The 13,377-nt window shown below is 36.4% G+C and overlaps 1 protein-coding gene across 1 annotated transcript; it reads left to right on the top strand.

Moving 5' to 3' along the window:
• Positions 1-11,549: 11,549 nt before the first annotated feature.
• Positions 11,550-12,491, top strand: LOC118851305 (olfactory receptor 6C76-like). The gene has a single exon (XM_036760766.1). The coding sequence runs from the start codon at positions 11,553-11,555 to the stop codon at positions 12,489-12,491; it is 939 nt and encodes a 312-aa protein (XP_036616661.1). The 5' UTR covers positions 11,550-11,552.
• The last annotated feature ends 886 nt before the right edge of the window (positions 12,492-13,377 follow it).

Raw genomic sequence — 13,377 nt, 5'->3', positions numbered from 1 at the left:
AAATATTGGGGACAATTTTAAAAATATATTATTTAAGTTTTATTTATAAAACATTAACTTAATGTCTTCTTCACTTTTACATATACATTTACTTTTATCCCAACATATGACTGATTTTTGAAAAAGTATTGTGGTTTGTCAAAACAAACAAATAGCAATTTAAGATTGCTATTCAAATGATGCCATAAGTCTTTCAAATCTTATTTTTCAAAGTCTGTTCAGCACTATAGTTTCTTTTTTTATAGTCTTTGATCAAGTGACATGAGATATGCAGTATGCCTTGCAAACTTTAAAGCGGTATATACATGGCAGCTATTATTAATTCTGTTAAATGTTTCCTTCTATGAAAGAAAAGCATTAAAATGTCCAGTTGTTTTTGTTCTACTGTGTCTTTTTGCGTTTTGGTCAATTTTCTTATGAATTTAGATGTCATTTCATTTAGCTAATATATAATATGTGAGTATATATATATATACATACATATATTTGGTGGGGTGTTCATTATTATTATTATTTAATGACTTCAGTACAATACAGTTTTATAATATTCTGACCTGATCCAGGTCAGTTTAGTGATTTAGATTTGGATTGGAACACAATAAAACACAAATTCAATAAAAAAAATTGCTTACAACAAGATTTAATAAGATACAATTCCTAGTTGCTAATTCAGGTACTACTCTGCCTCCAAATTCACCATGTCAACAGTAATGCCAAGCTTGAAAAGCATAACTCAGGAAAATGGGAATTCCACTAAATTTCTCTGTGCCAATTCTATGTAGCTTGGGATTTTTATATACCTAGTACTTTGAACCAACCAGGTTCTGAGGACAACCTCCTTATCTTTTTAAAAGACAGCTACCTCTGTAAATATATGCTCTGTAAAATAAATGCTTTTTTTCTGCCATATCGATTCCTTGGTGGCAAGTTTTGACAAAATCTGTCAGGAGAGTTTCCACCGCTCAAATGGCCTCAAAATAACTTTGATCTTTAGAGGAACTCTAGCATAAGGAACATCAGAGGAGGAATTTAATATAAATATTCAAAGCATTAAAATAAGAAATAATAAAAAAGGTCCTTTAAATATCATAATTCATACACTTAGGTTAAGATCAGTGGCAGTTGATCATGGATTTTCAAATATGAAATAGCAACAATGAATGGAAGTAGCCCAAAAATCATGCAAGCCCCTGGATCAAGATGGCACCTCTCGTGCTATAATCAGTTGCCATCACATTTTAAGTTCATCTGTAGCAGGGTTAACCAGGGATCATATACTTCTTTCATACATCCTACTCCAGGTTCAAACACAAAACTGAGACTCAGTCCAAACCTCCATCTATCCAGTGTTGTTCAGCCCCTCAGTAAACACTTCCTCTTCCCTATGAATACCTTCTAGGGGATGATACCAAAAGTTTCCCCCAAGGTCTTAGAAGTCCTAAGGTTTTTCTTTGTTTTAGTTACACTCATATTCATTTTGGCATTAGTGATTTTGCCCTATACATACATCCTATACTGGATGTATCTGTACTGAGGTGCTCCCTCCTTCTTCTGAGGGGACAGAATAAAGACTCCTCTTCACAGTTATTCAGGGACTTCAAATTACCAGCAAGGTAATTGAGGGTCTCCTTTCTTTCAGGTAAATTGATATGAATTAAGTGTATGGAAAGAGAGTTTTATCTTCCCTGCATTATTGAAAAAAAAGCAAATTATTTCCCAATAATTCTACCCCTTGATCTACTGGTATCTTTAGAGTAGGACGTCTTAACCTGAGATCCATGGACTTTTAAAACAAATTTTGATAACTATATTTCAGTAAATTCATTTTGTTTTTAATCGTATGTGTTTTATTTTATGCATTTGCAACACTATTGTGAAAAGGGATTCATAGGCTTCAACAGGCTGGCATGGGAAATATTAAGGGAAGACTAGTACTTCCAATGTGTTTGGCTGCAGAGCCCTTTGGGGGGCTTTTTTCTAATCTTTGCTGTCCACCTGATTCACCCAAGTCTCACTTGTGGCTCCAAGAAGCTGTAGTACACACAGTGGCCATACCCTAATAAAAACAATTTCAGCCAACAGGATAAATCAAGGTAAGAGTAACCAATGGGCCTCAAACCCATTGGTGCATCGCGGGCATGGGGGGGCATTATCCCAGGGATGTAAAGACTTCCTTGATGAAATGGGTGTTAAAGAACAATTTGTTCCAATGGACCATTAAAGTGGCAAAAGCAGGCACTGTGCAGCACTTAGAGCTTGATTAGACATTCATTGAATCCTGAGCCATCTCTAGTCATCTTGACTTTTGTCTTGCCTCTGGATTTTGATGACTCCAGAAAAGAGATTGAGGCCAACTACTTCATACAACTCTGCCTCATTTAGATCCAATTTATGCATGAATCAGAAGATATCACCCATAACATTTTACCAGTTTTATTTTACCTACCTTGAAGTTCTGTGACAATGGGCAAGTGATGAAGAAGCAGGTGTGGGTATACTAGGAGCTATGTTCACAACCCTGCCCACAGGTGCCCAGGGCACAGGGTCATCTTCTCATTGGGCTGAAGCATTAGTGGTATTTGGCAGCCCCATGCCAAATCTGAGCAGCCTTTTTAAAGAACTGCACTGCTCACATCTTGGTATGACGAAGGGATTAGAAAAGGCATCTTAAAAATTGTCTGCTTCACCTAACCTAAGGCTGTCCTGCTTACCAAGCAATGCAGGGATCCTACCTTGTGGTAATATACCCAAAAAAGTACAGAAACTTTTTCAGAGATGATTCCACTCACTATTGATACATGGATTGTGTGCACATTTATGGGCAATATGAAATCCAGTAGACCTGAAAGACAAACAGCTCCTGTTGTGAGAGAACTTAGCAGGTACCACATCTGAATAGCAGCCCAGAGTGAAACAAGACTGGCAAATGAAGGTCATTTTATTTAAGTCAGAGCAGCATACATGTTTTTCTAGAGTGGCTGCAGTAATGTGGAGCACCAGGACACTAACATAGTTTTTGAAATCAATTATAATATAGTCAATAAGCTTGTATGCCTCCCTCCCAAAAGGAGTGAATGATAGGCTCATGACAATGCAATTATCATTTGCAGGAAAGTACTATACTTCCATTATTAGTGTGTTTGCTCCCATGATGGCAAACCCTGATGAGATCAAAGAAAAATTTTATGAAGATGTGGAGATATTCATCACTAGTGTGCCAAAGGAGGACAAGCTTGTAATTCTGGGTGACTTTAGTGCCCGAGTAGGCACAGACCATCAAATGTGGTAGGGAATTCTTGGGAGGAATGGAGTCAGAAACAGAAAAAGCAGAGTCACTTACTACTGAAGACTTTGGAGTCTCATGCCCTTCTCATCACCAACACTGTCTTCCATTTATCTAAATGCAATAAAAATTAACTGATGCATTCATTTAAATTAAATTAAATGCAGGCATTTAATAGACTATGTCATTTTGAAAGAAGAGATTGACAGGATGTGAGAGTGATGAAGGTGATGTGTGGTGCATAGTGCTGGTCCAATTATAGACATATCCTCTGCAAGCTGAAATTTTTCATTCAACAAAAGCAGCAGTTCAAAGGCAAGATGACTATCAGAAGACTTGATGTCAACAAATTAGAGTGCTTCTCCAGGTTTGAAGAGTTTGTTGTTAACTCAGAGGGAAAGCTGAGCCAACACATGGTTGGCAATAGCAGAGTTGAAAATGAGTGGGAAGTTTTCAGAGATTTTATGTACAGTACTGCATTATCCATCTGGGCCAGAACACTCACAAACATCAGGATTGCTTTGATGAAAATGATGGGGAAATTCAGAAGTTACTAAATGAAAAAATGAGAACTCCACAGGGTTTACCAGCAGGATACTTCATCCATCTCCTGGGAAGCAGTACTTAAGTCCATCAAAAGTAAAGTTCAAGTGAAGCTAAAAGAGATTCAGGATTTTGGGCTCAGTAAGAGGGAAGATGAAATTCAATTATACTGTAATAGTAACAATCCAAAGCTCTTTTATGATATCATGAAGGCTATTTATGGCCCAAAGACCTATGGTGCATCTCAACTACTCACTGATTAGTGATAAGGACATGATCCTGAAGAAAACTGAACACTTCCTTCAACTTCTCAACAGACCATCATTAATCAATGCTGAAGCCACTGACCATATATCTCAGGTTGAAGTCAATTCCTTTCTAGCCAAACTTTCAACCAAAGAAGTGGTTTTGTATGCCATTAGGCTCCCTTGTGTGGCAAAGTGCCTGGTGCTGATTTTATCCCAGCAGAGATTTACAAGGCAGGGGGTCTATCGCTCATTATGAAAGATGACTGAAATTTTCAAGGTTATATGTCAAGAAGAGGTTATCCTAAAGGAGCTCAGGGATGTCTCCAATGTTTATCTCAATAAAGGAAAAGAAAATAGATTGTCTTGTGACAGTCACAGGGTCCGGTGGGCCTGGGTCCTCCCTTTTAGGCATTGCCTGCCATATTCTTGCCAGAGTCCTCTTTAATCAGATAATCCTCCAGCTGGAAGATAGTTATCTACCCAAGAGAAGTGTGGCTTCAGAAAGGTCCAAGGAATGGTGGATATGATTTTTTTTCTGCCTGATGATTGCAGGAGAAATGCCAGGAACAAAACAGATGTCTTTACACAATATTCTTTGATCTGACAAAGGTCTTTGACATTGTCAGTCATGAGGACTTCTGGAAGATCATGACAAAATTTGATTGCCCAAATAAGTTCATCTGTATTATTTTATGCCAGTTTGATGTTGATGTGCTTCCATGGGTTCTGAATAATGCATGTTGCTCTTTTATTTACCCAGTCACCAAGACAGTGAAGTAAGGCTGTGTGCCAGCTCCCATGCTCTTTAGAATGATATTTTTAGCAATATTGTTGGATGCCCTCAACAAGTATTAAAATGGTGTCAAGGTCAGCTACCTTGATGGTAAATTATTTAACTTGAAAAGGCTATAAGTTAAAACTAAAGTAGAGGGAGACTTGCTACATGATTTTTTGTTTACAGATGATTATGTGCTCAATACAGCCTCTGACGCTGAGATGCAACAGAGTAGGGATTGATTCTCTGATGCTTGTGCATCAGAGGTTCTCTAACAGCCAGCACCACATAATCTGTATGTGGATCCATTGGTCACAGTAAATAGAGAAACTTTGAATAATATGGATAAGTTCACTTACCTTGGCAGCATACTTTCCAGTTATGTCCACATTAATGATGAGGTTGACACAGGCATGCATTGCCAGAGCTAGTGTTTGGGAGGCTCCAAAGGAAAGTGTGGGAGAGAAGAATTATTAGACTGTCTAACAAACTGAATGTCTATAGAACCATTGTGATGACTTCATTGTTGCATGCCTATAAAACCTAGACAGTATGACAATGCCATACCAGGAAATTGAATCACTTTCATTTGAAATGTCTTGGGAAGATTCTGAAGATCACTTGGAAAGATAATGTACTAGACATCAAGGTCCTTTCTTGAGCTGAACTGCCAACATTCAAACCCTCCCGCAGAAAGCACAACCCTGATGGGCTGGCTGCATTGTACAAATGTAAAATATACATTTGCCTAAAAAAATTTTGTAGAGGACTCACATGTAGCAAATATTCACAAGGAGGTCAGAAGACATGATACAAAGAAACTTACCAAGTCTCTCTGAAGAACTTTAGAATCTATTGCAAGACATGGGAGACACTAGCACAGGATGGCCTAGTGTGGCGTGCCTGCATAAAAGAAAGTACTATGCTCTATGAGCAAAGTAGAATTGCAGTAGCTCAAAAGAAATGTTAGATGCACAAATTTAGAGACACCTCCATTCCAAATGTTCATTTGTGCTACTTTACCTAACCTGCGTTAGAGCATTCTGAGCTCATTTTGGTCTTATGAACAACACACACACACACACACACACACACACACACATACACACACATACATACATGCATACATATATACACATATATATATGTGTGTATATATATATATATATGTATATATATATACATACTATGTATCATTGGTCCCGACATAGTGATGTCATTTTGATTCTCTTTGATTATGGATGACAACAACTAATAAATATATATGAAGAGACAAAGATTTCATTGATGCAAAATCTTTTCAAGTCAAGAGCTGGCTAGACTTAACCTGTCTGAATTGAACATAGAACCAACATGAAGGGTTTTGTAGTTCTCTGGCTTGAGGGAACTGCCTGTCCCTCTGAATTCATCACAATTTCAGGATATAAAGTCAATCCACACAAATCATCAACATTCCTCTACATTACCAACAAAATCTTGCACGAAGAACAATAAAGAGAAAATCTATGCAAAATAACTATGGAAGGTACAAAATATTTGAGTGCCTACTAAGAAACAGCCAAGAACTCTTCAAATTGAAGTATAAAGCACTCTTTGGAGGAATAATGAAAATTTAAAAAGAAACAGTAAAAAGACCTATATGCTTAAAAATACTTATAGCAGCTCTTCAGCTCTTTTCATATAAACCCCAAATGGAATCTAAAGGCATACCCATATGTTGAAGAATAGATTTTAAAAAATTGTCATATATGTAATGGAATACTATCATGCTATAAGAAATAATGAGGGGGTAGATTTCATAAAAACCCGGAAAGGCTTACATGAACTGACACTGCTGAAGTGAGCAGAACCAGGAGAACATTGTACACAGTACCCGCGACATTGTGTGATGATCAACTTTGATAAACTTAGCTCTTCTCAGCAATACAACGATCTTAGACAACTCCAAAAGACTCATGATGGAAAATTCTATCCATATCCAGAGAAAGTGCTATGGAGTCCAAATGCAGATTGAAGCATACCATTTTAACTTATTTTTTGCTTTTTCATCATTTTTCTCTTTTGTTCCAATTTTTCATTCACAACATGACTAATGTGGAACTATGTTTAATTATTGCATATGTATAATCTATTCCATGTCATCTTGGGATGGAGGAGGAAAGGGAGGAAGGGAGAAAAATTTGGAACTCAAAATCTCATGAAAGTGAATGCTTAAAACTATTTTTACATGTAATTGGAAAAAAATAAAATACTAATGAGTAGAAAAAAAACAAAACAAAAACATACAAAAATTGTCACATATGAAAATAATGGTATATTTTTTGTACCATAAGACATAGCATAATGGATAGTTTCAGAAGAATTTGGGAGGATCTTTATGAATTAATGTGGAAATGAAATCAAGAAAAATAGGAGAATAATTTATAAAGTTACAATATCATTATAAAGAAAAGTAACAAAGATTTGAGAACTCCAAGTAATGCAATCATAAACCACAAATCCAGAGGATTAATTATGAAGCATAAAAACCATCTCAGATCAGATAAATGATGGACTTAAAATGCAGGATGAACCAAAGTTTTGGACACAGCTGATTTGGGAATTTGCTTTATTAGACTCAGCATATTTGTTCTAAGAGTCTTCTTTAGTTTTTAATTTTTCTCGGTTGGTGAGGGAGAGATAATATGTACTTGTAAAAACAAATGGATAAAGAAAGGGAAAACAATTAAGAAACAAAACAACTCCTATAGACACTCAATTAAAACATATTGCTAAAAATGATTGGAATATAGGCTCATTAATACCCTCTTAGAAACTATCTCCAGGGACTTTTTCCTTTGCTTAATCAATTCCTCTGAGACTATAAGATGAAATAAATTGTGAACATGTCTCTACCAAGAATGTCATGAAAATGATAAACCAGAGAAGATAAAACAGATGGAATTATCTTTCCTTCATGATAGTATTTTCCTCCTTTTAACTACTTAGAGTCCAAGAAATTATTTTCACAGTTATATTTGATAAGATTCCCAACATTTCAGATCTAGCACTTTTTACAAAGGTGGGAAAATGACTTGAGAAATGCCCATGTAGTTCAAAAGTCAGGAAAACATGGGAAAATCCTTTGCATTTCAAATGGCTCGTGCCTTTGTGCATTTTTGTGAAAGACAGGGCAATAAGTCTGACTATGAAATTTTCCCTGACCTGAGCCCCTCAAATACTACCTCTCAATTTAAGTAAATCAGCAGAACTTTTGGGTTTAAACTTCCAGTTAAAACATCAAGCCTAATCAGAAAAGTGAGTATGTTTATTGTTTCCCTTCTTAGCTGTACTTTGCTTTTCTAGGTGCTATAATTCAGAAATCTGCTCTTTGGGCATTTCCTTCTCAATATATTTCATCTTTATTGTTAAACCTATTATCTTGAAATTAAAAGTAACCTTATCATTATTTAAGTGCTATATGGACAAAAAATAACTCCTAAGACAACTTTTCTAGATTGTAGGTGTTTTCATTTTTGTTCTTTAACATGAATGCTGTCATAGATGGTCATTCCTTATATAGTTTCAGAGTATTTGGGAAGGTATCTAAAAGGTTTGATGCTCTATGTCCAATGCAATACAGTCATTACCCACATCAAATTGCTGTTTTGCAATAACATCATTAAAATTATAATGAAGCTCTCATATTTATGTTATAGCATCCTTTATTACATTGGCATTTTCCACAATTAGAGTAAACTGACACTGGGACAGCCATGAGGGTTGATGGGTTTTGCGTTTTGTTTTGGAGAAGTTACACATGAGAAGAGCATCTCTTGCATCTATCCCCTTCTCTTTGCTCACATGGCTATTACCCTGAACCCTCATTATCTCTCTTCTGGGCTATTGTAATAGCTTCCTAACTGATATCTTTGACTCAAATTTCCCTCCTTTCCAAATCCTCTTCAGCATAGATACCAAAATACTATTCCTAAAATCAAGCCTGACCATGCCACCCTCATGATAAAGACTCCATTAACATCCTATCATTTGTAGAATAAATTACAAACAGCTTTGATTGGCATTTAAAGCCCTTTCTATCTTAACTCTAAACTGCCCTTCAACTGCCCTTCAAGTCCCCGTCAACTCTTAGTCTCTTTGAGTCCATAATTCTAGAACTTCCTAGCCCAATATATATGACTCTCCATTATGTATGCTACAATCCAGCCAAACTGGTCTTCTTCTTATTACTCATACACGTCTTTTCTTTGTGCATTTGCCTAAGTTGTCTCTCACATCTGGAATATATTCCCACCTCATCTCTCTCTTCTTCAATCTTGAGTGTCCTTCAAAGTTTAGCATAATCACCACCTCCTACATTAGGCCTTTCCTGATTATCCTACCATCTCATCCTTCCTCTCCCTAAAATTGCCTTGTTTTTCTTTTGCAGATATTTCATATACACATTTACATTCATGTTGTTTCTTCTGATATAATGTAAGCTTCCTAAGGGCTGAGAGTGTTTCAATGTCACCTTTGTCATCCTGATGCCTTTTACGGTGCCTGTCAGGGAGCAGGGCTTTAATAAATACTTGATCAATTGCTTTTATAGTCACAAATAATGTTTATAGTCCAACTGCATTCCCTAGGTCAATTCATTTCTGGATTATTGTCATTAGTTCTAGGCATCACATTTTGACATGGATCCTGAAAAACTGAGGAGACTATAGAGCAAAGTGCAGCCAGGGTGGTGAGGGGGCTCAGATTCATATGATGTGAGGATAAACTGAAGGAATATTTAATTTTGAAAATGAGAAGATTTAGGTGAGGAGAAAATAATGATTTTTTAGGTATTGGAAGGATTGATTTGTAGAATGATTAGACTAGCTTTGCTTGATGCCATAGGTCATGTCTAGGAGAAGTGAGAAGACCTCACTTGAGATCTTCAAGCAAAGATGAGATGATTCCTTGGCAGGTATTTCATAGAACAGTTTCTTTCTCATATGTGTTTGATGAGATAACCACTGAAATCCCATTCAACTCTGACCTGCTATGATTCTATTATTACAAGTAGTCCAGCTCTCTCTATTCATGATCTGTTCAGCTCAGCCTCTGGTTTATACTCATAACAACACCCCATCCCCTCACAACTCGGCACCATATCAGTATAACACCATATCAGTATCCCATTACTTTTGTAACCATTTATTCATGGGAAGCTCAACTTCAACTTTCCTCAGTTACTAACTCCACTTAACCCCATGCTCTCATCTAGGAGTTCCTTCATTGATCGTCAGGGTTTCCCAAGATAGAACTACCTCAAATCACCTCAGCTGAGCCTTCATGAAGGTTTCTAGTTTTACTCTGTTTGACATGTTCCTCCTTAGGTCAAGAGCTATACCATCTACTCTACCAGGCACCTGACATCAACCCTGCTCTCCAAGAAGTTTTCGTTCTTGAGTTATGACAATAATTGCCACCCTTATTGTGTTTTTTCTAATGTTACTTTCTATCTGGAGGCAGATAGCATGTTTCATCATGACTCCTATGGTGGTTGGTCATAGTTGCAATAGATAAAGAACTGGTCCTGGAATCAGGAAGATGAGTCCAAATCCAACCTCAGACACTTACCAGCTGGGTGACCCTGGGCAAGTCACTTATTCTGTTTATCTCTATTTCCTCAATATAACACGAGAATAATATTAGCACCTACCTCCCAGGGTTATTGTGAGAATAAAATTTGATAATATTTGTGAAATACTGAGCACAAGGCTTAGTATGTAGTAGCTGCTATATAAATGCTTATTCCCTTCCTTATCATTCTTCCCTTTATCAAAGTTGATTATCTTTACAATATTGAAGTTGTTATTAGCAGTTGATCTCCTGGTTCAGGTCACTTCACTTGGCTTTAGTTCATCTAAGTTTTCTTAGATTTTCTAAGACCATCCCTTTTATTGTTTTCCTTTTTGGCATTTTTGCCAATCTGAAGGGTGGTACCACAGAGTTGTTTTAATTTGTATTTCTCCAATCATTAGTGTATCAGAGAATTTTTTGGTATGGATATTGATAATTTGGATTTCTTCCTCTTAAAGTTTCATATTTATATCCTTTGATCATTTAGCAACTGAGGAATGACTTTTTCCCCATAAAATTGTCTCAGTTCCCTGTATAGTTTAGAAATGAGACTTTTATCAAAGACATTTTCTGCAAAGATCTTTTCCTCAGTTTACTGATTCTTTTCTAGTTTTACCAGCATTGGTCTTGTTTGTTCAAAAAGTCAAAATTATCTGCTCTAACTCCTGCAAAATTTCATACCAATCCATGACTATATGAGAGGATAGGCAAATTGATGGAAAATATCCCTACTATTTGGAAAAAAAAATTCTCAGCACTATCCTCACTATCTTCACCATGATCGCATTTCATATTTGTAAAATGTGTCACTATATTTTCCAGTCTTATTTTGGGGTAATGTTAATAAAACTATTTCAGAGAATATATGAGTACATAAACAATTTACAATGCAAATGAAGAAAGCACATGATTTTATGCCTTCTTTGGCTTTCTTAAATTATTCTTTAGTTAGCTGTTGTCTTTCATGTTCTTCATTCGTCCATGTGTGGTTCTCTACTCAGCAAAAAATATCCAATAAAAACACCATTGGTCACTAAATCATTTGTCTCTTGTTTGTATCTGCAGATCTGTGAGAGGTCTAGACTCAGTCATGAGAAATCAAACATCAGTGACAGAGTTCATCCTCCTAGGATTGACAGATGACCCAGACCTACAGGCCATAGTTTTCCTTTTTCTGTTTCTTACCTATATATTGAGTGTGACTGGCAACCTAACCATCATCACCCTCACCCTATTGGACTCTCGCCTCAAGACTCCCATGTATTTCTTTCTCAGGAATTTCTCCTTCTTAGAAATATCTTTTACATCTGTCTGCATTCCAAGATTTCTGGCCAGTATAGTAAGTGAGAACAATACAATTTCCTATAATTCTTGCATGGCCCAGGTATTTTTTTTAATCCTCCTGGGTGCAACAGAATTTTTTCTGCTGGCTGCCATGTCCTATGACCGCTATGTGGCCATCTGCAAACCCCTACACTATATGACTATCATGAGTAACAGAGTGTGCAGTCAGTTGGTAATCAGCTCTTGGCTAGCAGGTTTCCTCATTATCTTTCCACCAGTCATTATGGGCCTCCAACTGGAGTTCTGTGACTCCAATGTCATTGATCACTTCACCTGTGATTCTTCTCCCATGCTGATGATTTCTTGCACAGATACCAAAGTTTTAGATGTCATGAGTTTTTTCTTGGCTATTTTCACACTCATATTCACTTTGGCATTAGTGATTCTCTCTTATACATACATCCTTAAAACCATTCTGAAAATTCCTTCTGCCCAGCAAAGAAAAAAGGCCTTTTCCACATGTTCCTCCCACATGATAGTTGTCTCCATTTCTTATGGAAGCTGCATCTTCATGTATGTCAAACCCTCAGCAAAGGAAGGGGTGGCTTTGAACAAAGGGGTAGCAGTTCTGAATACTTCTGTTGCTCCCATGCTGAACCCCTTCATTTATACTCTAAGGAACAAGCAAGTGAAGCAAGCCTTTAAGGATGTGGTCAGAAGGATCTTTTTCTCAAATAAGTGGTAATTTTAATGAAACTCATAGCTAAAAGCAAACAGAAAAACTTAAAGAATTAACAGAGAACCTCCAGAGATGTCATTGTTTTATTTTTCTCCCAGTCCCTTTCGTCTCCTCATTACATTTATTGCAAGCTTTTCCCTCTTCAGTCTTTAATATATAATTAGATCTCTGATGTTATTTTCACAATCCACAATCATTAAAAGTTGTTCCGAGTAAAGATGATGTAATTATGAGACTTGGTCATCATCCAAATACACCAAAATTAATTCTCTTTCATAGTAGTTACATATGGGGAGAGGGGTTGTTTACTCTAATGATGCTGCTGTTGTACCAAATATTTTTTGGGATTTCATTTGGAATTTTGCCTTCAGATCCTCATGAGAAAATAAGTCTTATTACCCTAAAGACACAATTCATTCTTTTTCTCAGAAAGTATTTTCCTGTTTTGCTACCCTCTATTTATCACATTCCAATTGATTTGTGGCTACTTTTAAAAAAAAATTCTCCCCAGATAACTAGTCTTTGCTACCATTCAAGAAATCAAAAAGACTATTCTAAAAGATAAATCAATGAAGACATAATAAAAGCTTGAATTAGAGACTGTAGGCAAGGTCAGTTATGAGTCTTTTCTTAGGAATTTAGTTTTATTAATTCTATCATTAGGTGTTTATATTGCTTACTCACCTCTGCCTCTCTTTTAAGTGGCCATTTATGATTGGCATCCACCCCAAATTGTTCTACCCTTGCTTCCAATATTATCTTGTAATTATTTTGTAAATTGCTATATTTTTTTCATATTGTTTCCCTTTACTAAATTCTAAGTTCTTCAAGGGCAGACACTTTGAGATTTATATCCCCAACATCTAGCACATTGTCTGGCACCTATTACCCA

Source organism: Trichosurus vulpecula, chromosome 5 (genome assembly GCF_011100635.1).
Source record: "Trichosurus vulpecula isolate mTriVul1 chromosome 5, mTriVul1.pri, whole genome shotgun sequence".
Lineage (NCBI taxonomy): Eukaryota > Metazoa > Chordata > Mammalia > Diprotodontia > Phalangeridae > Trichosurus > Trichosurus vulpecula.
This window is presented reverse-complemented; position numbering and strand designations above follow the sequence as displayed.

Bases quoted from the DNA above. Each gene is read 5' to 3' on its own strand.
- LOC118851305 (XM_036760766.1), top strand. From the start codon at position 11,553: ATGAGAAATCAAACATCAGTGACAGAGTTCATCCTCCTAGGATTGACA.